This window comes from Sinocyclocheilus grahami, unplaced genomic scaffold, assembly GCF_001515645.1.
Source record: "Sinocyclocheilus grahami isolate Dianchi unplaced genomic scaffold, SAMN03320097.WGS_v1.1 scaffold216.1, whole genome shotgun sequence".
NCBI lineage: Eukaryota > Metazoa > Chordata > Actinopteri > Cypriniformes > Cyprinidae > Sinocyclocheilus > Sinocyclocheilus grahami.
In genome coordinates this window covers 2,085,615-2,111,000 of record NW_015505395.1, presented here as the reverse complement: position 1 = coordinate 2,111,000, position 25,386 = coordinate 2,085,615, and the positions used below count along the sequence as shown (strand labels likewise).

Sequence of the window (25,386 nt, the reverse complement as noted above, 5' to 3'; positions counted from 1 at the left end):
ATGGTGTTGTGATGGTTAAAGAGGCAGAGGGGGGGGGGCGGGGGGGGGGGGGGGGGGGGGGGGTGTTGAGCAGTTAGTATTGATCTGCATGGACGATTTATGCTGCCATCATCAGAGCGCTTTAAAGTACAGGATCATACGTGTCACCGTGGCAACACACGGGCTCCTTTAGAAATCTGATCAATCCTTGAGCCACCTGACAAAATCACATCCACTTCATCAAAGGCCCCTAGTATGCAGAACATGAGTGTGTTCGATCACTTAAAAACGTCTGACGGATCAGTGAGGGTATCAGACGGTAGTACAAAAACATTAAAAAATAGATAGAAAACTATCTAACGAGATATTAAACAATTTAAATGACTTTTTAAACTATTTTATTTTGGAGTAATGATGATTACATTAATCTGATTAATTAATTGATTAATAATTATGTTTTATTTTCAGTTTCGTTTTCTGATTAATTAAAACTTTGGTGTTTCGGTTAAAAAAAATAGTTTAGGTGCATCACTAGTAATATTATTACTACAGTATTTTGATATAAAGTATGTATAACGCTAAAATATATGGCCTGGAAAAGTCAGAAAAATAAATCAAAATTGTAAAAAATAATAATAATAATAAAAAGAAAACTAATGCTGATAAATTCTATATCCACATTAGAATAAAAAAAAAATTATATATAAATAAATATATATATATATATATATATATATATATATATATAAATATTTGTATATTTTTATTTATGCTGCAAAGAAAAAGCTCTCTTGCCAGTTTTTATTTGGGTGTTGATTATTAAATTATTTTGATTAATTAAACGATTATAAAATTAACTTTATATTTGTTTTTGGTTTTCAGCTAAACGAAAACTTTAATTTCAGTGTTTTGGTAAAAAATTTATTTCGGTGCCATTATTTTCATTATGAAAATAAATCAAAATTTCTGAAAAAGTCTTTTAAATTTCTATAGTTGATATACATTTTTTTTATTTATGCTACGAATAAAAAGCTATCTCTGATCTGAATAAAAACTTACATTTTGATTTAGGTGTTTCTATAAAACAACAATTTCAGTGCATCACTAGTATTAAAAAAAAAAAAATAATAATAATATATATATATATATGAAGTTTATTTGCAAAAACAGATAACTCACTTTTTTTCAATTTTCAAAAATCATGTTTTTTATTATGTTATGTTTTCATTGTGTTTTATTGTGTTAGTTTAACCTAATCAAAATAACCCAACTGCAGTTTGATTGAAATTAATTGGAATGCACAATGAAAAAACATGATTTTTGAAAATGGTTAAAAACAGAGTTATCTGTTTTTGCAAATGAACTCTTCATATGCTGTATATATGAATAATAAAACAAAAAATACCATGGCACTTAAATGCACTGCACAGTATACCGTGGTATTCCCATCATAGTAGTGTCCATACAAAGCATGTTTTGCATGTTATGTTACTGTGATGCTGCAGTAGTGTGAGTGTGTATGAACACACACCGTTTGGTCGGTCAGCGGCGGCAGGACGATGGTTTTCTCCATGGTGTTCATCACCAGCTTCCACAGCTCCTTCAGCACTCGCTTGAGAACCGTCTTCTCACAGATCTTAGCAAACAGAGTCAGACTGAGAGAAGAAGAAACCTCATCAAACATCCTCGTTATTAATAACACAGAAACTAACAAGTGCAAAGTCACAGTGTTTATCATTTACATTTAGTTCATTAAAAAAACTACAACTAAAATAAATAATATAATAAAAACTACACAGACTTAAAAAACCTACTTAAACTACTTAAAAATATTAATAACCCAAACTATAGTATTATCTCAATGATACTAAAATACTACGGATTACAGGCCTGATCTGTTTATTTACACTATTTATTTATCAAAATATTGCTTGTGTGTAGCCTAATTAATATTCATGAGCGATGCCATATTCAACATCTGTCCCAACCACTTAAAGTGACGTCCATTAAATATTTAGTTTCACATTCACATGAGACATTTACTGTCGTTTATTTTTATTCTTTGTATTCTGAGTAAGCCTTTGTTCCAATTTAATCCTGACACTGTAAATAAAATACATGTTTTTGAGTCAGTTAAATACTGTTCTGATTTTATAAATAAATCACATAATCTGGCGGCTACTAATATTTTAAAAATATTGTATTGTTAAAAAGATATTGTGACCAGTATCACTTAATTTATTATTACTTAATATAAATAGTTTTTCAAATTGACAAATAAACAGACATTTGTTAATTCTTGTTAAAAATGTAGGTAAACACAACAATAAAAAAAAATGAAACTTTTAAAATTGCATGTTAATTTTTTTATTTAATTTTGTATTTTAATTTTACTTTTTATTTCAAATGGTTAATGCATGTTTAATATGTAGGTAAACATAAAATAAAAGAAAATGTTTTTTAATGCAACTTTTAAAATTGCATGTTATTTTTTTTATGCATTTAAAATTGTTAATTCACATTTAAATATAGGTAAACATAAAAATAATAATAATACGTTTTTTAATGCAACTTAAAAATGCATGTTCATTGTTTATTTTTATTTTGTATTTTTATTTCAAATGGTTAATGCCTGTTTAATATGTAGGTAAACATAAAATTTAAAAAAAAAAGTTTTTTAAAAAAATGTCAATTTTTTTACTTTAAAAAAATTTGTATTAAAATTGTGCATTCATGTGTGAACTGTACATAAACAATAGAATAAAAAATTTAATTTTATTTGGCATGTTCACGTGTTAAAAATGTCATCTGGCAGTGGATGCAACCAATCACTGAACACGTTGCTTCTAGTCATCTATACTAGTGTAGTCAGTTTAGCTAGTTTTAATTACGAGAAGCTCAAAGCCTGAACAAACTGCAGTTTTGGTGTCGCTCACTTGCTGTCCAGGAAGTCCATGATGGGCTGCAGGACGTTGTCGGCGTCCTGTGCTAAGCTGCCGTTGCCGTTAGCAGGTACGTTTGCTCCTTTCACCTGACTGAGAATATCTCCCATCTGCTTCACGCTCTCCTCGATGTGCGGCTGGAAACTGCAGACACACGGCAGGATTATCTTTATATTCCTTTTTCAAATAAACACCGTTCATCAAAGATTCCACAAAAATATTAACTGTTTTCAACATTGATAATAATCTGAAATGTTTCTTAATCAGCATATTATACTGATTTCTGAAGATCATGCGACACTGAAGACTGGAGGAATGATGCTGAAAATACAGCTGCGCATCACAGAAATACATTACAGTTATTTTAAATTGGAATAATATTTCATTTTTTTCTGTATTTTTGATCAAATAAACGCAGCCTTGGTGAGCAGAAGAGACTCTTTCAAAAACAATACAACAGAATTATCTTCCAGATTATCTTTGCACAGAATTCAGCTGTTAAAATTAAAAATAATAATAATAATTTAGTTACAATACTACAATAAAATGTCTCTATGGAGAACATTAATGGGATTTTTACTTATAGAACATGACTGTTGCACTTTATTAACCCTGTAAATACACCAAAACCCCAAACTAACCTCACGGCAAAAATCCGGCTGAGATCATCCATCACATTGTTCAGCTTGACTTGAAGATCCTTCAGAAAGTCACTGGCCTCCACGTTTAACTGCAAGAACAAAAAACATAATTATGAGTCCGACTTGTTTTTACGAGTTGAATCTTGCTCAGCTGAGATTTAAAAGACAATTAATATTCAGTAATATTATGGATTAGACGGCACTGACACAAGTGTTATTTTAGTATCAATGAGATGCTATTATAGTTTTTAATCATTTGAACTAGTGCTGTCAAACGCATCCAAAATAAAAGTTTTTGTTTGCATAATATATGTGTGTATAATGTGTATATTTATTATGTATATATAAATACACACACATGCATGTATTTAAGAAAAACATGTTTTGTTTATATATAAAATATTTATATATAATATAAATTATATTTGAATAGAAATATATAAATATTTTTAAAATATATATACATGCATGTGTGTGTATTTAACCTTTATTTTGGATGTGATTAATCACGATTAATCGTTTGACAGCACTAGTTAGAATTAGTTTAAATTTTTATATTTTCTGTTCTTATTTTAATATTGTTAAAGTTTTAGTAATTTGTTGTATGCTTTGTCATTTTATTAGCTTTTTTTTTTTTTTAACATGTTCATATAGTTTTTATTTTTTATTTCAGTTTTAGTTTTAGTAATTTTAGTACTTTTATAGTTTTTTATTAATAGTTTGTTTTAATACTTCAATACTTATTTTTATATTTTCAGTTTTTATTTACATTTTTGTTAAAATTGTTAGTATTTTAATTTTAGTTTTAGTATTTTATTTATTTTTATTATTTTTTAAATTTTAGTTTTCTATATATACATATATATATATATATATATATATATATATATATATATATTTGTTTATTTCAGTCAACATGTATTTTAAGATTTAAAGTAAGAAAGATAAAGATTAACTATAATCCTGACTGACCCTATTGGATGAGAACAAAACTTGAACTGAATTGATACTTTTGTTTTAAATTTGTTTCATTTGCAACATTTACACTGTTACTTGAACTGAATTAAATCAACATCGAACTGAACTGAGCTAAATAATGACACTCTTGTCTTCAGTAGAGCTGCTTTACAGTTTTGTTTCATAACTGATGAAGTTTAAAACATTAACGCTGTCATTTTCTTGTTAATTAATGTGAAACTGCTTTGAAACAATCTGTATTGTATACAAATGAATGCGACTTGACTGATGACATCCTGCCACTCGTTCCAGCCAATGGCATCTGTTTAAAACTGAGGCTCCGCCCACACTGTGAAATCCAGCGAATCTTTTTAGTATGTGCTGAAAACGCTGTTAATTTATTGAATATTCAGTGAATAATTTCTATTAAAGCTCATCCACATTTATAACACATTCGAATTATGCACTACGTCATGAATATTCATACATGCGACTGTTTGTCAGGGAGCATTTATGATATCGCTCATAAATGATGCATGACGTCAGTGCAAATGCTGTGAGAAAGCAAGAATAATGAGTTGTCCGGCAAACAGGCAGTAAAACAGAAATGAGTCAGAGATGGAGCGTGGGATGTTTAACTGCTGGATGACTCAGAAGAGAATGAGGGAACGGATGGGATGATCAATAGATGGATGGATAATAGAAAAGTTACTAAATGAGAGAGATTTATAGATGAAAACAGAGGGAAGAGATTCTGTTATTTAATAAAGGAATGAAAACAATATAAAGACGATTGAATTTTACAGGTGTGTTAGATTTAAATGTTGTAATGTGCTATTTATTGAAAGTATTTACTGACAAATGCAACATCGCTTCTACATGATGCAGATACAGAGGACTATGAAATGAAGTGAGATGTTTTTACACTGTATGTGAGTAACAAGATCTCATTTGCACTGCCATATACACTATTAAAGGTTTGGGGTCAGCAGGATTTTTTTTTTTCTTAAAAATTGCATTAAAGTAACAGTAAAGGCATCTGTAATGTTACAAAAGTTTGGTTTAAAAATGACATAAACATTTATAATACTAAAAATATTGCATAACGTTAAAAAGGCATTAAGTATTTTTTTTTTAAATTGGTTGTTCAAAAGTTTGGGCTCTTTTTTTTTTTAAAGAAATTATTTATTTTATTCAGAAAGGACACGTTAAAATAATCAAAAACAAAAACACAATCGCTTCTACATGATGCAGATACAGAGGACTATGAAATGAAGTGAGATGTTTTTACACTGTATGTGAGTAACAAGATCTCATTTGCACTGCCATATACACTATTAAAGGTTTGGGGTCAGCAGAATTTTTTTCTTTCTTAAAAATTGCATTAAAGTAACAGTAAAGGCATCTGTAATGTTACAAAAGTTTGGTTTAAAAATGACATAAACATTTATAATACTAAACATATTGCATAACGTTAAAAAGGCATTAAGTATTTTTTTTTAAAATTGGTTGTTCAAAAGTTTGGGCTCTTTTTTTTTAAAGAAATTATTTATTTTATTCAGAAAGGACACGTTAAAATAATCAAAAGTGACAGTGAAGACATTCATAATGTTACAAAATATCTCTATCTCAAATAAATGCTGTTCTTTTGAAATTTCTATTCATCTGTGAATCCTGAAAAATAAAATATATCACGGTTTCCACAAAAAATATTGAGCAGCACGACTGTTTTCAACATGCTGAAAATACAGCTGCGCATCACAGAAATATATTACACTTTAACAGATATTCACATAGAAAACAGTTATTTTAAATTGTAATAATATTTCACAATTTTTACTGTATTTCTGATCAAATAAACGCAGCTTAGGTGAGCAGAAGGGACTTCTTCCAATATGATATGAATACTAACAATTACGTTCTGAAAGCTGCAGTAGCGGGCAAGATTTTAACTTAAATTTGTGCTCAGAAAACTGTACAGACCACTTTTATGCTACTTTTCGGTGAACTATTTCCTTAAGATGGCATGTTTTAAAGAGTTAAAGCGTGCATGAACTCACGTCTTTCCCTCCCATGGCCTCAAACATCTTCTCCAACTGGACTCGCAGCTGCTGGATATTATTAATAATGATGCAAGGCTGAAAATAACAGAAAGAGGAGGTCGAGCGACATTAACGCACACACATATATATACACACGCTATTAAAAGAAATCCCTGCAGCAATAAAAAGTGAGGAATAGTGCTAAATGTGACAGTTTCATTAAGTGCTGTGAGCTGAATGAGTCTCGCTAGATCATTATATGTGTGTGTTTTCTTCCTCTTGAGAGCCATTTAAAGCCAGTCAGCTAATTACTGTATGACTCACACACACACTTTATTATGAGCCGCATGTACCCTTTTAATGTAATATGTGACCCTGGAGCACAAAAGCAGTGTTAAGTCGCTGGGGTATATTTGTAGCAATAGCCAACAATACATTGTATGGGTCAAAATTATAGATTTTTCTTTTATGCCAAAAATCATTAGGATATTAAGTAAAGATCATGTTCCATGAAGATATTTTGTAAATTTCCTACCGTAAATATATCAAAACTTAATTTTTGATTAGTAATATGCATTTCTAAGAACTTCATTTGGACAACTTTAAAGATGATTTTCTCAATATTTAGATTTTTTTTGCACCCTCAGATTCCAGATTTTCAAATATTTGTATCTCAGCCAAATATTGTCAGATCCTAACAAACCATACATCAATGGAAAGCTTATTTATTCAGCTTTCAGGTGATGCATAAATCTCAATTTCACTAAATGGACCCTTATGACTGGTTTTGTGGTCCAGGGTCACATATTATAAATGTAAATGCATTACTGTGACGCACCACTTTCTCCTTCTTGCAGTGAGTTGGAAAATCCTTGGCAATGATGTCGGCATAAGACAGAAGAACATTTCCAATGGTCTGAAAGAGAGAAAAAGTCACATGATTTGAAGAGTCATTCATATCTCTCACACGTCGAAGGACGCCGAACACACGGAGATGTTTCACTCATCCTAAATACTGTGAGTGCAATAATAATAGAGATGCTTGACTTCACCTTAGCAAACCTCTTCATGTAATTCCCAACGATCTGAGGATCAGGACACTCCAACTTCCTGATGATCTCGAAGCTCTGGTTGAGCTGAGAAAAGACATCCACCACCGAACAGGAGAAGAGCGCGTGCTCCGACGTCTGCTGGAACTGATGGGAGAAACCATCAAGATAAAAGAGCACTGTTTAATTCAATTTGGCTTCACCAGGTGGGGTTTAAATAAAAAAACTAAATGAATTACTTACTAAAAAAAGATCAAACATTTTATTTGTTTGTCTGTGCATGTCAAGTGAGTATTAACTGACATAAGAGAGCCGTTAACATGCAAATGTGACGATAAATTATTAAAATATTAACTTATTTTAGATCAAAAGGGTTCAAAAGGGAAGTACTGGTTTAAAAATGACAAACATCAGTCTAAACAACACTAGACATGTTGCAAAAAAGCTAAAAATGGTCTGAGGAAGTCCCATCATTACCAATGCATACATTATATATTTAAAAAAAAAAAGTATTATATTATATTTTTAGTTGTTCAAAAGTTTGGGGTCAGCAAGATTTTTATTTATTTATTTTTTTGAAATAAATGATTTCTTTTATTCATCAACGATGCATTAAATCGCTCAAAAGTGGCAGTAAAGACATTTATAATGTTACAAAAGACTTCTATCCCAAATAAATGCTGTTCTTTTGAACTTTCTGTTCATCTGTGAATCCTGAAAAATAAAATGTATCAGTTTCCACAAAAATATTCTGAATTGAACTGTTTTCAACATTGATAATAATCAGAAATGTTTCTTGAGCAGCAGATCAGCATATGAATTTAAATTGTATTTATTTACAGAGGTATATTATGTTTCACTTCACGCTTCTCTAGTAAGTTTCGTTTGTGTGTGAAGACGCTGCAGACAGCGGCGGAGCAGCGCAAATCTGTAAATGAATATTCCGAAGTGAAGTAAACTTCAACGGATTTCCCCTGCTCAGGGAGTAGGGAGCAATGCACACTGTGTAGGGAGCATGTCAATCTGAACACAGTTCATGCACGGAGCTCACTTCTAACGAGATGATGATCTGAATCAGGTGTGTTAACAAAGAGAGACGTGCAAAACATGCAGAGCGGGGGAACGTGAGGCTTCTTGCAGTGAGTTGGAAAATCCTTGGCAATGATGTCGGCATAAGACAGAAGAACATTTCCAATGGTCTGAAAGAGAGAAAAAGTCACATGATTTGAAGAGTCATTCATATCTCTCACACGTCGAAGGACGCCGAACACACGGAGATGTTTCACTCATCCTAAATACTGTGAGTGCAATAATAATAGAGATGCTTGACTTCACCTTAGCAAACCTCTTCATGTAATTCCCAACGATCTGAGGATCAGGACACTCCAACTTCCTGATGATCTCGAAGCTCTGGTTGAGCTGAGAAAAGACATCCACCACCGAACAGGAGAAGAGCGCGTGCTCCGACGTCTGCTGGAACTGATGGGAGAAACCATCAAGATAAAAGAGCACTGTTTAATTCAATTTGGCTTCACCAGGTGGGGTTTAAATAAAAAAACTAAATGAATTACTTACTAAAAAAAGATCAAACATTTTATTTGTTTGTCTGTGCATGTCAAGTGAGTATTAACTGACATAAGAGAGCCGTTAACATGCAAATGTGACGATAAATTATTAAAATATTAACTTATTTTAGATCAAAAGGGTTCAAAAGGGAAGCACTGGTTTAAAAATGACAAACATCAGTCTAAACAACACTAGACATGTTGCAAAAAAGCTAAAAATGGTCTGAGGAAGTCCCATCATTACCAATGCATACATTATATATTTAAAAAAAAAAAGTATTATATTATATTTTTAGTTGTTCAAAAGTTTGGGGTCAGCAAGATTTTTATTTATTTATTTTTTTGAAATAAATGATTTCTTTTATTCATCAACGATGCATTAAATCGCTCAAAAGTGGCAGTAAAGACATTTATAATGTTACAAAAGACTTCTATCCCAAATAAATGCTGTTCTTTTGAACTTTCTGTTCATCTGTGAATCCTGAAAAATAAAATGTATCAGTTTCCACAAAAATATTCTGAATTGAACTGTTTTCAACATTGATAATAATCAGAAATGTTTCTTGAGCAGCAGATCAGCATATTATACTGATTTCTGAAGATCATGTGACACTGAAGACTGGAGTAATGATGCTGAAAATACAGCTGCGCATCACAGAAATACATTACAGTTTAACAGGTATTCACATAGAGAACAGCTACTTTAAATTGTAATAATATTTGGCAATAATACTGATTTTACTGTATTTTTCATCAAATAAATGCAGCCATGGTGAGCAGAAGAGACTTCTTTGAAAAACATTTAAAGGGGTCCTATTATGCGTTTTCACTTTTTTAATTTTAGTCAGTGTGTAGTGTGTATGTTTGGGCATAAAAAAGATCTAGAAAGTTACAAATCTCAAAGTCCACTCCAAAGGGAGATATTTCGTTTTTTAAAAATCCATTTTCAGATTGAGAACCGCTGGTCTAGAACAATTCTTACAAGTACAACATGACGTAGCTGGGAGCCGCGAACAGATGCCGAACGGAGCCGCCCGTGTGCCTACACTCATAGAAAATAAAGTATTTGAATTTTAAAGACGTGACGCGATGCTGCGCTTCTCGTCCGGTGCGCGACCGCCTGAAATGCTGTTTTTTTCACCTCCGTGCCCAAACGTCTTTGTTTGGGCTTCCGAAAGCGGATGATGTCAGGAAACAGTGGGTGCAATTTACTTTTTGGGACAGCTAACCAATCACAACACATTTTGATTTTCGGAAGGCGGAGCTTCATCAAAGCCGGAACTAATCGAGCCGTTTATGCCAGCCTGGGGAGAGAGGTATTTTAATAATGTAAATTATGTGAAAAATAATGTGTTTTTCGAACCACCAAGCATGAGAGCATGTTCTAGTACACCCCCAAAACAAAATCAAGACTTTGTAAAAGAGCATAATAGGACCCCTTTAAAATGATACAATTTCAGTAGCATATGTCGATACACGTCCCATCTTTAATTGTAATTTTAGGCATCACTTGCCATGTTTTTAATGCAATATGCAATATGCATCATACAGTCCTTATATATATATATATATGTGTGTGTGTGTGTGTGTGTGTGTGAGTGTTTTACGGTAATTGGACTCTAAAGACAGATGGAGGTGTTAAACTCTCCTCTGTGTATCATAACATCTCACTACTAAAAATACGACAATATACCCTTGATATTTACCCCGTCCTTTGCGTCCCTGACCAGAGCGCCGTGCAGAAAATCTCTAGATACTTCCTCATTCTCATCCAGCCACAGGATCACGAAGGGCTCAAACCAGCTATAAAAACAAAGATGAAGCAGTTCCGACACTGTATGCTGCATGCACATTTTTTGTATGCATGCAATGCCTTTATGACCATTGCATTTAATACTTAGTGTTAGGAGTTTGATCAAGTCACTAACTCTAAATATGAGTGCTAGTAATAGTAACGTTTGACTAGAAACAGCTCTTACGCTGGATACTCCGGCACACGGTCCTGGAAATACGGCAGCTCCTTGCAGTATTCGTTGTAGAGCCACTTCACCTTGAAGTGCAGGTTCATGTAATCGGCGCTCTTGCACAGCCTGTGTTTCTCGTGTTCTGAGAGACAGGAAGCACATCACACACAAGATATTGATCACAGACGTGACTATAAGACTGTTTTCACACTTGATTGCTTGATCAGAAGTAGACTTTGATTCCAGCCCTTTTAACACTCGCTTTATTTATTTAATTATTATTATTATTAGAAAAATGCAATTAAATATTGCATACGAACCTTTAAAAATTACAATAGAACTAAAACTACATTAGAAAAGAAGTGAAAAGAGAAAAAAGTAAATAAATAATACAAATAAATAATAGATTTAGAATTATCTATAATTAATAGATAAATTAAATTAAACACCTCAAGACAGAAATTCACACAAACCTCTAACTGCAACAGAACTAAAACATAACGTAACATTAACATAAATAACAAATGAATAATATATTAAATAAAAATAAATAATAGAAAAATATACTTAAACATCTCAATAGCATTAGAAGAAGTGAAGAGAGAGAGAAAAGTAAATACATAATAAATAAAAAAATAAAAAAATACACTTTAACATAACATAACCTCAAATTACTACAGAACTAAAAACATCACATTAAGCAGTAAAGAGAGAGAAAAAGTTAATAAATAAAAAAAGTATAATAAATAAATAGAAACATTACAGTAACAGAAAAATAAATAAAATAAATAAGTACATAAAAATAATAAATAAATACAATGATATATGTGACCCTGGACCACAAAACCATTCATAAGGGTCAATTTTTCGATGTTATGATAAGACAATATTTGGCCGAGATACAACTATTTGAAAATCTGGAATCTGAGGGTGCAAAAAAATCTAAATATTGAGAAAATCATCTTTAAAGTTGTCCAAATGAAGTTCTTAGCAATGCATATTACTAAACAAAAATTAAGTTTTGATATATTTACGGTAGGAAATTTACTAAATATCTTCATGGAACATGATCTTTACTTAATATCCTAATGATTTTTGGCATAAAAGAAAAATCGATAATTTTGACCCATACAATGTATTGTTGGATATTGCTACAAATATACCCCAGCGACTTAACACTGCTTTTGTGCTCCAGGGTCACAAATGTGCATTCACACACATATAAAAATATACATTAAAAAAATAACATTTTAACAAGAACCTCCCTACTTAATAGATCTGTCATTTTTTCAGTTTCTCATACGAGAGGCAACATTTGTCAGAGGTTTAGTGTTCAGTCGGTTTTACCTTCCATCGCGTACTTCATATCCTGAGCAAACATGTTCCACATCACCTCCGCACTGATCTTTCCCACGTTCAGCTCCTGAGGGAACCTGCAGGAGGAAGACAGGCAGGACTTACGGGTATATTTCTCTCCATTTCCTTCATATCAGTTATATAACTTGCTTTCGTTATTGTATCTTACTGTAACCATTCTGTTTCAGGTTTTTAAAGGAATATTCTGGAGTACTGTAATGTTAAACCCCATTATCTCGGGTCTGAACACACACTCACTGGTTCAAGCAGGGCGTGTAAGAGTTCTTGTCCTCCTCTATAATGGAAACGATGAGGGTGATGAGTTTGGACCAGAAGTCCAGGTTCTTAATACTCGGCCCCTGTTCTTCAGGAGGAACCATCTTCGACTAGATATGAACACAGACGAGAGCGATACGTTCAAGTCAAGTACACTAATACAAGCAAACCACAACATAAGATGCACTGTAAAAACAGATGTTCTTCCTCAGTATTTTTGCTATGTTTTCCAGTAAAAACATGTAAACATTTCTAAATCGAGATGCATTTACTTGAGATGCTAAATGACATAAGATGAGAAGTCTTGTTTTTGGAGAGATTGATGAAAATGGACAAAAAATATATAGTAGAAAAGTAGAGAAGGAGAGTTTGATTCTAACCCTTTATTTTTATTTATTATCTTTATTTATTCATTTATTTTTAATTATCATTAGATAAATGCAAATTAAACATCTTAAGACAGAGATTCACACAACTTTAAATTACAATAGAGCTAAAATATAACATTAGAAAAGAGACAAAAAATAAGTATAAAAATAATAAATCATATAATAAAATAAAAAACAAATATAATAGAAAAATACAATTAAACATCTCAAGACAGACCTCAAACCTCAAATTACAACAGAACTAAAAGCATACAATTTATAAAAGAAGGTGAGAGAAAAAAAAGATAAATAAATGAAACAAATATATAAATAAATCAGAAAAATACATTTAAATATTTTAAGACAGAAATTTAAACAAACCTCAAATTACAACAGAACTAAAACATAACATTAGAAAAGAAAAAATAATAATAAAATGGGGTCAAATAAAAACAAGTCAAAGGGAAAATAAGTTTCAGCAGAAGCTTGCTTCATTTTGATTAGATTTCTCAGAAAACAAGGCTTCTTATTTTGTCATTTTGTGTAGTAAACATATCTTGATTTAAGCATGTTTACATATTTCTTTCCATCATTTTGTAGTTTCTCAAGCAGCAGTCATGCAGTTTACGGTTACTGAGAAAAACCATTTACACAAATTGTCAATTAAAAAAATTATGCAGAGAGCACGCAAGAATGCTTGCTGTGCATACGGCCCATTATCATCTAAGATCTACACACACACACACACACACACACACACACACACACACATCAGGAGCATCAGTCAGTGCTCCGGTTATGAGGTGTCAAAAACTCCAGACGTGTCTTCCATCTTACTAATAAAGTTCTGCAGTGAAAGTGCAGAGAGAGAGAGCGAGGGGGATAAACACACGTCACACTGCGCTTCTTCTCCATTCATAACTGCCACAACACCTCCACCATAATCAATATTTCATTTTCCACGAGAAGAACCTCAGTGCTCGTGGCGCTCTGCCTTTGAATTACTAAACAGCATCAAATCAGCATGAAGAGACAAACACAAACTCATTCAGTCCAGAGTGACGCTCGCCGTTAAACCGAAGCTTCCAAGAGAACATTCAAAAGTGTAAAAGTTCAAAACATTTGAAAGTTTCCAAAAGATTTTCTATGGCATTTTCTATTTTCTATGGCATTTAAAACACACACACACACACACGTACTCACTGGGTCATTCTGGTATTCCCGGCTGTAGAGCTCATGGCAGTTATTAAAGATGTACTCGTACGTTGAGTTGAGACACGCTTTCACACAGTCTTTAACAACTTGACTCGCTCTCGGTGGACTCTGCAGCTCCTGGACCTGAAAACACATACAACAGTTATTCATTTATTAATTTTTTATTTATTTACTTGTTTTTTCTCGTCTAATTTTATGTTTGAGTTCAGCTGAAAATTAAGGTTTGTTTGAATCTGTCTTGAGATGTTTCACTATATTTTCAAAACAATTATTTATTTATTTTTATTTATAATATTATTATCATTATTACCATTATTATTTGTGATGCTTTTTTATTTATTTCTGATGTAAATTAAGGTTTGTTTGAATCTGTCTTGAGATGTTTCACTGCATTTTTAAAATAATTATTTATTTTTATTTATTACATTATTTTTTTATCATCTTTATTATTTGTGATTTATATTTTTTATTTTTTCTCTCGTCACTTCTTTTCTAATTTTACGTTTTAGTTCTGTTGCAAATTGAGGTTTGTTTGAATCTGTCTTCAGATGTTTCACTGCATTTTTAAAATAATTATTTATTTATTTTTATTTATTAAATTATTTATGATCATCATTATTATTTGTGATTTATGATTTTATTAATTTTTTTCTCTCTTTGCTTGAATCTGTCTTGAGATGTTAAATTATTTTTACAAATTATTTATCAATATTATTTTTATTTCATATTTAATTAAATTAAAGGCCTATACATGTTGCTGAAAATTATATACTACTCAAAAAGCATATGTCATTAAATCATTTAAGATCTGTCACCAGAACAAACCTTCATCCTGAAGAAAGTGATGCTGGTCAGAAGATCTACAGTGGACTTCAGATCCTGCAACCTCTCAGGACTGCTGGCTGGGAAATTATTCTGAAACACGAACACACAACTGTTACAAACACAGACACACACTCCACAACACAACTCTTCAGAACTCAGTAGATATAGAGGTCACTGTATCAGTGTAGAGTATATATTACTGAATATGTGAACAAACCCTGTACATAGAGAGGTCTATCCTCAGAGAGTTGTGCAGTTGATCCAACAGTTTCACAAACCGCTCTTTCTGCAAAAAATAATTGACATATGTAAAATACACATTATGGCGCAAAAGTTTGTTTTTGAAAGAAGTCTCTTCTGCTCACCAAGGCTGCATTTATTTAAACAAAAATACAGTAAAAAGAGTAAAATATTCTTATCTTACAATTTAAAATAACTGTTTTCTATGTGAATATCTATTAAAATGCAATTAATTCCTGTGATGTAAAGCTGAATTTTCAGCTTCATTACTTCAGATTTCAGTGTCACATGATCTTCAGAAATCATTCTAATATGCTGATTTGCTGCTCAAGAAACATTTCTGATTATTATCAATGTTGAAAACAGTTCATATTTTTGTGGAAACAATGATACATTTTATTTTTCAGGATTCTTTGATGAATAGAAAGTTTAAAAGAACAGCATTTATTTGAAATAGAAATCTTTTGTAACATTATAAATGTCTTTACTGTCACTTTTGATCAATTTAATGTATCACTGATGAATAAAAGTATGAACTTATTTAAAAATAAACAAAAACAAAAATCTTACTGACCCCAAACATTAGTGTAACTCAACAACACAACAACAAGGTGTCTGAAATCTACTATACTAGTAGTACTTTTGCAAGTCATTTTGTGGTTGAAATCTGAACTGACCCCAAAGTTGGATGCAGCGAAGCGGTCGGAGGCAGAGACGTTGTTGGAGGACTGTGTGGTGTGGGCGTAGTAAGCGTTGATGTTGGCCAGCAGCGTGCTCATGACCGCAGGAACACCGGGACACATGTACTTCGATGACAGACATGCGAAATGCCTGAACACAAACACGAACAAGGTTACTGACATTTTTTGCAATACAAGTAATTTTCAACCCAAATATTTTCCACAATAAAACCAAAATCTTTTCTGCAATACAAGTAATTTTCAACCAAAATCTTTTCTGCAATACAAGTAATTTTCAACCCAAATATTTTCCACAATAAAACAAAAATCTTTTCTGCAATACAAGTAATTTTCAACCAAAGTCTTTTCTGCAATACAGTAATTTTCAACCAAAGTCTTTTCTGCAATACAGTAATTTTCAACCAAAATCTTTTCTGAAATACAAGTAATTTCAACCAAAATCTTTTCTGCAATACAAGTAATTTTCAACCGAAATCTTTTCTGAAATACAAGTAATTTCAACCAAACTCTTTTCTGCAATACAAGTCATTTTCAACCAAAATCTTTTCTGCAATACAAGTCATTTTCAAACAAAATCTTTTCTGCAATACAAGTAATTTTCAAACAAAATATTTTCTACAATACAAGTAATTTTCAACCAAAATCTTTTCTGAAATACAAGTAATTTTCAAACAAAATCTTTTTTGCAATAAAACCAAAATCTTTTCTGCAATACAAGTAATTTTCAAACTAAATATTTTCTACAATACAAGTAATTTTCAAACAAAACCTTTTCTGCAATACAAGTAATTTTCAAACAAAATCTTTACTGCAATAAAACCAGTCTTTTCTGCAATACAAGTAATTTTCAAACAAAATCTTTTCCGCAATATAAGTAATTTTCAACCCAAGTAAGGAACGACATCACATTACAGTAATTCTGCCAGAAATCAGAGATGCTACAAACTAAAATTAAAACCATACTTTATATTTCTTGACCCTGTCGCTTAAAAGACAAAGACTTCTAATGAAATTTGAAAATGTTAAACTCACATCTCTAGTTTTCATAATCGATCGCATTTCATTGATGCTTTACATTTTATGCATCATCTACTTAACTGTAATGTTTCAAATAGTGTCACGGTCAGCTAAATATATATCAAATTTATCATCATTTTAAAGACCGGTCTTGATAGCATCCAGCTGATGAGGAATATTGATTAAACAAGGCTTGAGTTTTCCCGTTCCAGCACTGTCTGCTCTTTCTCTTTATTACTCACGACACGCACTGAGCTCAGCGTCTCCTGAGACTCGGGGTGATCAGACCTGAATCACTACCTCATTATTATGGACGTCCTCATCTTTGGTGGCTGAAAGCTAATGAGGTGTTTCCAGCAGTGCGCTCGGACTACACGCGTGGGCCATGCTACACGTGTCGGTGAACAACTCACTGACGCTCATTAACACCAGAGAAACTCAGAGGACAGAACAGATGATTGTAGTATCTGATCTCCAGCATTACTGTGAATTAAATACTAACACTAAACTCTCACTGGTCTGTAGATAACCAGTGTTAATTTAGTACCAGTGAGATACTGTTATAGTTTTTACTAATATTTTGAACCAGTTTTTATTTTTATATTTTCCATTTTTTATTTTAATGAAAGTTTTTTGTAATTTTGTGTTTGTCATTTTTAGTAGTTATTTCAATATATCTTAAATATATCTTCAATTAAAATGTGAAATGTTGCCTTTACAACCAGAAATTTAACAAAAAATGCTTTTTATATTTTATTTTAATTATAGTAATTAAAATATTGTTATTTTAATTGAAGTAATTAGCTTTTAGCTTTAGTTTCAGTTTTAGTTATCTATAATAACCCTGTAAATAAAAGACAGCAAAATGATAGAAGTATAAATATTCTAATTAAATAAAAGAAAACAAAAATTTTATTTGAGTATGATTCTTTGCTAAATTTTGCAATGCATCAACAAATGGATCACAAATTGGATTGATTGTAATTAGAACTGACTATTAAATTCAATAATGTATGTATTGGATATTGATTGTCACACCACAAATAAGGAACATTTTTATAACCCATGTTTGATGTCGTCTGAACTATATTCAAACTATTATCAATCATATGACTAACCTAACATTAAATGTACACCATTAAAAATCATACAACAAATGTCATAATTTTTATATGATCTGATCATTAATTATAGTACAAAATCTTTAATAATTTTACAAAAAAATACTACAATGTTCCTTAAAATTGTGACACAAAGAAAGTGACATAATTTGGACATTTTCTACAGCATGACTTGAAAATGATTCGTCTTCACTTTATTGTAAGAAAAATTAAATGACGTCTTAAATAATTGTCTTCATAACATGTATGTCTTCATAAGAAAAATGATCAATTTTTTCTTTAATTTAATAAAATAATAAACATAATTTGGTCATTAAGGACCCCCATCTCATATTACTTCAATCAGCAAAACTTTGCAGAGAGTAAGCAAAATAATTGCGAGTGCAAGTAAAATTTTTCCGGGAAAACTTTCAACTTTTGCAATCCAATGCAAAAGCATTGAAATATAATATTTTCCTCCTATCTTTTAATTAATTTTTTTCATCCATTTACCATTAGGGCTGGACAATAATTCAATATCAATATGTATCACGATATAATTTTTTTCAATAATGGTGATATATACACCATTAAAAATCATACAACAAATGTCATAATTTTTATATGATCTGATCATTAATTAATTATAGTACAAAATCTTTAATAATTTTACAAAAAAATACTACAATGTTCCTTAAAATTGTGACACAAAGAAAGTGACATAATTTGGACATTTTCTACAGAATGACTTGAAAATGATTCGTCTTCACTTTATTGTAAGAAAAATTAAATGACGTCTTAAATAATTGTCTTCATAACATGTATGTCTTCATAAGAAAAATGATCAACATTTTTTCTTTAATTTAATAAAATAATAAACATAATTTGGTCATTAAGGACCCCCATCTCATATTACTTCAATCAGCAAAACTTTGCAGAGAGTAAGCAAAATAATTGCGAGTGCAAGTAAAATTTTTCAGGGAAAACTTTCAACTTTTGCAATCCAATGCAAAAGCATTGAAATATAATATTTTCCTCCTATCTTTTAATTAATTTTTTTCATCCATTTACCATTAGGGCTGGACAATAATTCAATATCAATATGTATCACGATATAATTTTTTTCAATAATGGTGATATGATTTTAAACACATTTCCGATATTTCGATATACATTACCAGTGTTTCCCATGCATTGATTTATTTGTGGCATTTGATTTCATTGAATAAACGAGCACTGCACGTTTCAAAATCAAAACACGGCGCGGGTGTTTTATATGAATGTATCTCTGAAGGGAAGCGATATTCATACATTTTCATTTTAATCTGATAAAGTAGCGTTCGTGAGCGAAGCTGATTTGATTACAGCCGTTACTGTGGAAACTGCTAGTTTTTCACTCTAAAAGCGCCTCCTGCTGGCAGAGAATGAGTTTGCATTTTCAATAAGCCCGTCTCCAGCAACATTTCCAGTTTTTGTTGTTGTTCAATTTTTTTGTTTTCTGCAGCGACTCGGAGCACTTCTCATTCCCTTTTTTCTGGCTGAAGCACATTTGTTTCAATCTATAAGAATAATCAGCCGACACTACCAGTCAAAAGTCTTTGAACTGTAAGATATTTAATGTTTTAAGAATTCTTTTCTGCTCACCAAGGCTGCATTTATTTGATCCAAAAGTACAGCAAAAACAGTAAAATTTTGAAATAATTTTACTATTTAAAATGGCTTTCTATTTGAATAGATTTTAAAATGTAATTTATTCCTGTGATGTAAAGCTGAATTTTCAGCATCATTACTCCAGTCTTCAGTGTCACATGATCCTTCAGAAATCATTCTAATATGCTGATTTGCTGATTATAAATATTTAAAACAGTTGAGTACATTTTTTTTAGGATTCTTTGATGAATAGAAAGATCCAAAGATCAGCATTTATCTGAAATAAAAAGCTTTTGTAACATACACTATTACATTCAAAAGCTTGGAGTCAGTATCATTTTTATTTATTTATTTATTTTTGGGAAATTAATAATTATATTTAGTAAGGTTGCTTAAAATTGATCAAAAGTGATGAATAAGGCATTTATAATGTTACAAAAGATTTCTATTTCAGATAAATAGTGTTCATATCGATATCGGAATTATATCGTATCGACCGAAATTAAGAAATATATCATGATATTAATTTTGGCCATATCGTCCAGCCCTATTTTCCATTAGGGGCCCCACAGGACAACAACTTTTGACGATTAACTTTTAGTAGGTTAACTGATCATATGCTGGAAAGACGAACTCTTTCATGCATTCAGTTGTTTGTTCGTTCGTTCTCTGCTTACGTCATGGCCTGATAGATCGATTCCACTCCGTATCTCATGGCGAACTCGTCCACGATCTCCTGCGCCGTCTCATCGAAGTACACTTTCCAGGCGTCATCGCCTTTAGCATCTGGGATCTTCACCACGCCGCTGTTCTGCTTCTCTGTGGTGTAGTGGAAGATGTGCTGCAAAGCACCATGGGTAGAAGACTCAGTTATCGATAAATTCAGAAGATGAAGCTCTTTACACTGATTTAGTTTTACATCACGTCCTAACCAGGTGTGAGCGATGAGTTTCCAGCAGGGTTATTATCATTAACTAGAACTAGAATTGAAATTGAAATAAAGCTGAAATAAAATAAAATATAAATATCAGATGAAATAAATAGAAAGGTTGCCTTGGCAACATTAAAAAGAAAAATGACAAAAGCACATAACCAAATTATTAAAAATAAAATGAATTAAAATTAAAATTAAAAATATAAATTATTTAGATAATTAAATTTAATTAGAAGGGCTTTTGTCGTTAACTAAAAATAAAACTTAAAAAAAACAAAGCTGAAATAAAATCAAATATAAATATTAGATGAAAAACTTATAAATATAATAAAAATGTTGCCTTAGCAAATAACTGAAATAAGTTTACAGTTTTTTTCCAATTGCTAACATGCCTTTGTCCAATCTGTAGTCACATTTTCAAAACTCTATTAGCACAACATCCGTCTGTTGTGACCATACCATTAACACAATTCATGTTGTTTTCACACAATATTCAGTCAATTAACACGTTTCTAAAATGTGTTAATTTTCTTTTCACACAAGCTTACCCCATACCAAAATCATGGATCTTTCTTATCTTTTTTTACAAATGCTTAAACACAGCATGTCAGAAATGAAGACCTAATGTTCCAAACCTTAAATATAGTGTAAAGCCTCTACTTCTGCAACAACAGCAGCAGCTCAAAAGTATTGAAATGTAATAATTGTAATGTTATTTAAAGGTTACAAAAATGTTTCTTACAACCTTCTACTAACTGTATTTTTTTTTACAAAATATAACGCTGCTTGAATCTTAATTTAAAAAATTCTAAGAATGTTAAAAAGTTTCCTTGTTGTGATTATGATTTGAAGGTAACAAAAAATGTTTCTTAGAATGTTCATCAAGTACAAATAACATCATAAGGACGTTCTGATAATGCTGATCTCAGAACGATTTCTCTCAACGTTTTGAAAATGTAAATCAAATTAATAAAAGTTGTAAGAATGTTCCATAAACATTACTTTAAGAATGTTTTGTTCTAACATTTATATACACTGCAAAAAAAATGCTTTTCTAGCTTAGATCTTTTGTCTTGTTTCCAGCCAAAATATCTAAAAGTTCTTAAATCAAGAAGGATGTTTTAGACAAGTAAAAATTATTGTCTTGTTTTCAGAAAAAACAAGTTAAAATTAAGTGAGTTTTTGCTTAAAACAAGCAAAATAATCAGCCAATGGGGTAAGCAAAATAATCTTATTTCAAACAGATATCAAGATTACCCCACTGGCAGATTATTTTGCTTGTTTCAAGGAAAAACTCACTTAATTTTAACTTGTTTTTTCTGAATTTTTAGATATTTTGGCTGGAAACAAGACAAAAAATCTAAGCTAGAAAAGCATTTTTTGCAGTATAACTTTTAAAAAACCTTAGTGAAAGTTGTGAGACAGTTCCCTGTTAGCTGGGTTGATGCATCAAAAACATGCACTATATCTAAATATAATGTTTAATAAGTGTAATTTTTGCATGTACCTCATGCAGGCAGGTGTACTGAACGTGGTACGGAGACACGGTCTCCTCTCCTTTGATCTCCACACTGATGTGCATGCGGATCGCTCCAGAAACAGCCGACTTATCCGTGCGCTTGTCTGTGCAGAGAGGAAGAGAGAGTCTAATAATTCCTCCAAGATCATATTCATAGAGATCAGGGCTGTCAAATTTTTTTTCGAATTTCGAACATTCGTCGAATTTAAAATAAAAATCCACATTCGAATGCAACGAATCTTAGGTGTGCGTTAAGGAGGCAGCCTTATCAGTGGCGCATGAGACGCGATGACGATGTAAGTGTCGTTGCATTTTAATGTTTTTGTTAGCCTATCCAGTTGAAGGCACTAGATGCGGCGCTGCTGCGTTGTTCATTCAAAATATTGAGGGAAAAGAGAACATCAATGCGGAGAAGATCTTGTTTACGTCAGAACTGAAACCAAGCCGTTCACACAGAATGCATATTTCACGCATTTTCTAGAGGGACATCTATCACAGTTGCACTCGCGTCTCGCACAAAGTGAGCCGCATGTTTAGAAAGCCATGTAAAATTAATGCAAGTTCAACATTAAAAAAAACATCTTGAGACTTTATGGCGGGGTTTTTTCTCATCCCACTGCAACTCGTGTTTTTAAATGAAAAATGTACTCTGTGTGATTGGCTTTCGTCCCTTTGTATTAAACTATGCATACATGCATGATGCTGTTTTGTTTATAGTTGTTTAAGCAACTTAATTATAATTGGTTTATAAACATTATTTTAAACATTATGCACTTTTTTCACAGATAGTCATGTTATCTTATGCTTTGAATAAACGTGCTATAACGTAATATTTTGCTCGATGCGCCCTCTTGTGGCCTCAGGAGAGAAGCCAAAAGCTTTTCTTCACCCTAACTGAAATTATGCATTTTAAATTTGAATATAATTCGAATTTTGATCATATTAAAGTAAAAAATTCGAATTTAGTTTATCAGCCATTTCGGCAGCCCTAATAGAGATGCTGCTAAAATAACCATGCAATGACTCTGACACACCGAGGTTGTACCAGACGTCCATTTCTCCACTCAGCGTTCGCACTTCAATGATAGTCTGTCCCAGGAAGTCATCAGACTCCCGCTTGAACCGCTGCTTCACGCGAGACTTGATATCATCGTCCTCGTCCCAGACGCGCACCTTTATCCGGTCGGAAGAGTTATGACACTCACTGCACACCAGAGACAAAACCTGGGTTATCATCGTTGACTAAAAATAAAACTATTTAAAAAAAAACATATTTATTACTTGAAACAAAATAAACTTCAACTGAAAAAAAAAAAAAAAAAAATTATTTTAGCTAGTTGCCGAGGCAACATTTCTCATTTTCATTTAGTTGAACTAATAAATAACTATAACTAAAAAATATAGACATATTAAAAATCCCCAAAAACCAACAAAAATTACAAAAACAAAAAAAGACAAAAAAATTACAAAAACGTAACTAAAATAAAATGAAAATACAAAAATTAAAAATCTAATTCAGAATATTAACAAAAAATATAATAGTATCTCAATGATACTAAAATGTCCCTGCTTGATATAAAATAAACTTTACCTGAAATAAATTAACATATTTATTTCAGTTAGCTGCCATGGCAAATTTTCTCATTTTCATTTGGTTCAACTTGAGGTACTAAAATAACTAAATCTTAATAAACTAAAACTAAAAAACAGAAACTTAACAAAAACGATATAGACATATTTACAAAAAATGTAATAAAAATGACAACATAACTAAATTACTAAAACTTTATAATAAAAAATTATAAAAAATGAACAAAAAAATGAAAATATAAAAAATAATATTATATTATAAAGTTTAAAATATGGGTATTTTTCTCACATAAATGCATCAATTCGCTTCAGGAGGCCTTTATTCACCCCCCTGGAGCCGTGTGGAGCACTTTTTATGATAGATGGATGCGCTTTATTGGACTTCTATTGGACTATTGAAAAATATCACCCATTCACTGCCATTATAAAGCTTGGAAGAGCCAGGACATTTTTAATACAACTCCGATTGCATTCGTCTGAAAGAAGAAAGTCATATACACCTAGGTTGGCTTCAGGGTGAGTACATTTTGGGGTAATTTTCATTTTTGCGTCAACTATCCCTTTAAGAAAGTTTTGTTTTATGTATTTTTTGCATGAATTCTTGGCTGAATAAGGTTCTGAATAAGGAACTCTAGGTTTTAAAAGCCCTTTAAAATTAATATGTACACAGTTTGGATTAAATGAAAGTATAGTCAAATTTTTTAATTAGCATGTTTTTGTGTTTTTTTTGTGTCCACCGAGAACCGTGGATTTTCACTGGTATTGGTACCGAATACTGAAATTTTGGTACCGTGACAACACTACATCTCGGTATTTTCGTCTTTGTATTTGGATTAAAAAAATCTGTATTTTATATATATAAATTTCACTTACCACCCAATGTTGTCCAACAAAACAATTCATAGGCTATGAAAACAAATAAGGTGAATGTAACCATGTAAGCCTTTATATTATGTGCAAAAAAGGGTTAAAATCACATTTCATTCTAACATTGTAACATTGCAATCTAAAAACAAAAATAAGGCTTTTAAAGCAGAAGTTAAATTCACTAAACTAAAAATGAAAATAAATGAGAACAAAAGCACAGAGTTGTGTTAGGCTCTTTTGATCACCGCATTACAGTCACTTTACAGTCATTGCTATCATAAAAATAGGCTTACTTGTAGGTTTAAAATTCTAATTGTCACATTTATTGTCCAACTACAAATATTTCAGCGAAATGTATATTTTAGTAAGAATTATTGTGCTGATATTTAATTGAGCTCTGTCTGCTTGGCACTCATTCACTGTTGTCTGTGAAGTTTAGCGGAGAATCGCAAAGCAGAAGGCTCATGCACTTCTGACAGAAAATTTGAAATATTTTCATGACTTTCTAACATTTACAGATGGAGAATATACCTGTGAAATGTAAGTTATGCATTCAGGAAGACATCACATCTCAAACACATTAAACAGA

At 31.5% G+C, this 25,386-nt stretch overlaps 1 protein-coding gene across 1 annotated transcript in view; it reads right to left on the bottom strand.

Moving 5' to 3' along the window:
• Nucleotides 1-25,386, bottom strand: part of LOC107596290 (protein unc-13 homolog B-like) — an 89,922-nt gene that overhangs the window by 16,306 nt on the left and 48,230 nt on the right. The window contains exons 17-35 of the mRNA XM_016286984.1: nt 23,375-23,544; nt 22,329-22,444; nt 20,565-20,728; nt 16,097-16,250; nt 15,397-15,465; nt 15,180-15,269; nt 14,343-14,477; nt 12,754-12,881; nt 12,487-12,572; nt 11,155-11,281; nt 10,882-10,978; nt 8,946-9,089; nt 8,735-8,809; nt 7,614-7,757; nt 7,400-7,477; nt 6,580-6,657; nt 3,563-3,651; nt 2,916-3,065; nt 1,511-1,634 (exon numbers count right to left, since the gene is read on the bottom strand). Coding sequence (XP_016142470.1) covers nt 1,511-1,634; nt 2,916-3,065; nt 3,563-3,651; nt 6,580-6,657; nt 7,400-7,477; nt 7,614-7,757; nt 8,735-8,809; nt 8,946-9,089; nt 10,882-10,978; nt 11,155-11,281; nt 12,487-12,572; nt 12,754-12,881; nt 14,343-14,477; nt 15,180-15,269; nt 15,397-15,465; nt 16,097-16,250; nt 20,565-20,728; nt 22,329-22,444; nt 23,375-23,544 — 2,218 coding nt within the window. The remainder of the gene's footprint in view (nt 1-1,510; nt 1,635-2,915; nt 3,066-3,562; nt 3,652-6,579; nt 6,658-7,399; nt 7,478-7,613; nt 7,758-8,734; nt 8,810-8,945; nt 9,090-10,881; nt 10,979-11,154; nt 11,282-12,486; nt 12,573-12,753; nt 12,882-14,342; nt 14,478-15,179; nt 15,270-15,396; nt 15,466-16,096; nt 16,251-20,564; nt 20,729-22,328; nt 22,445-23,374; nt 23,545-25,386) is intronic.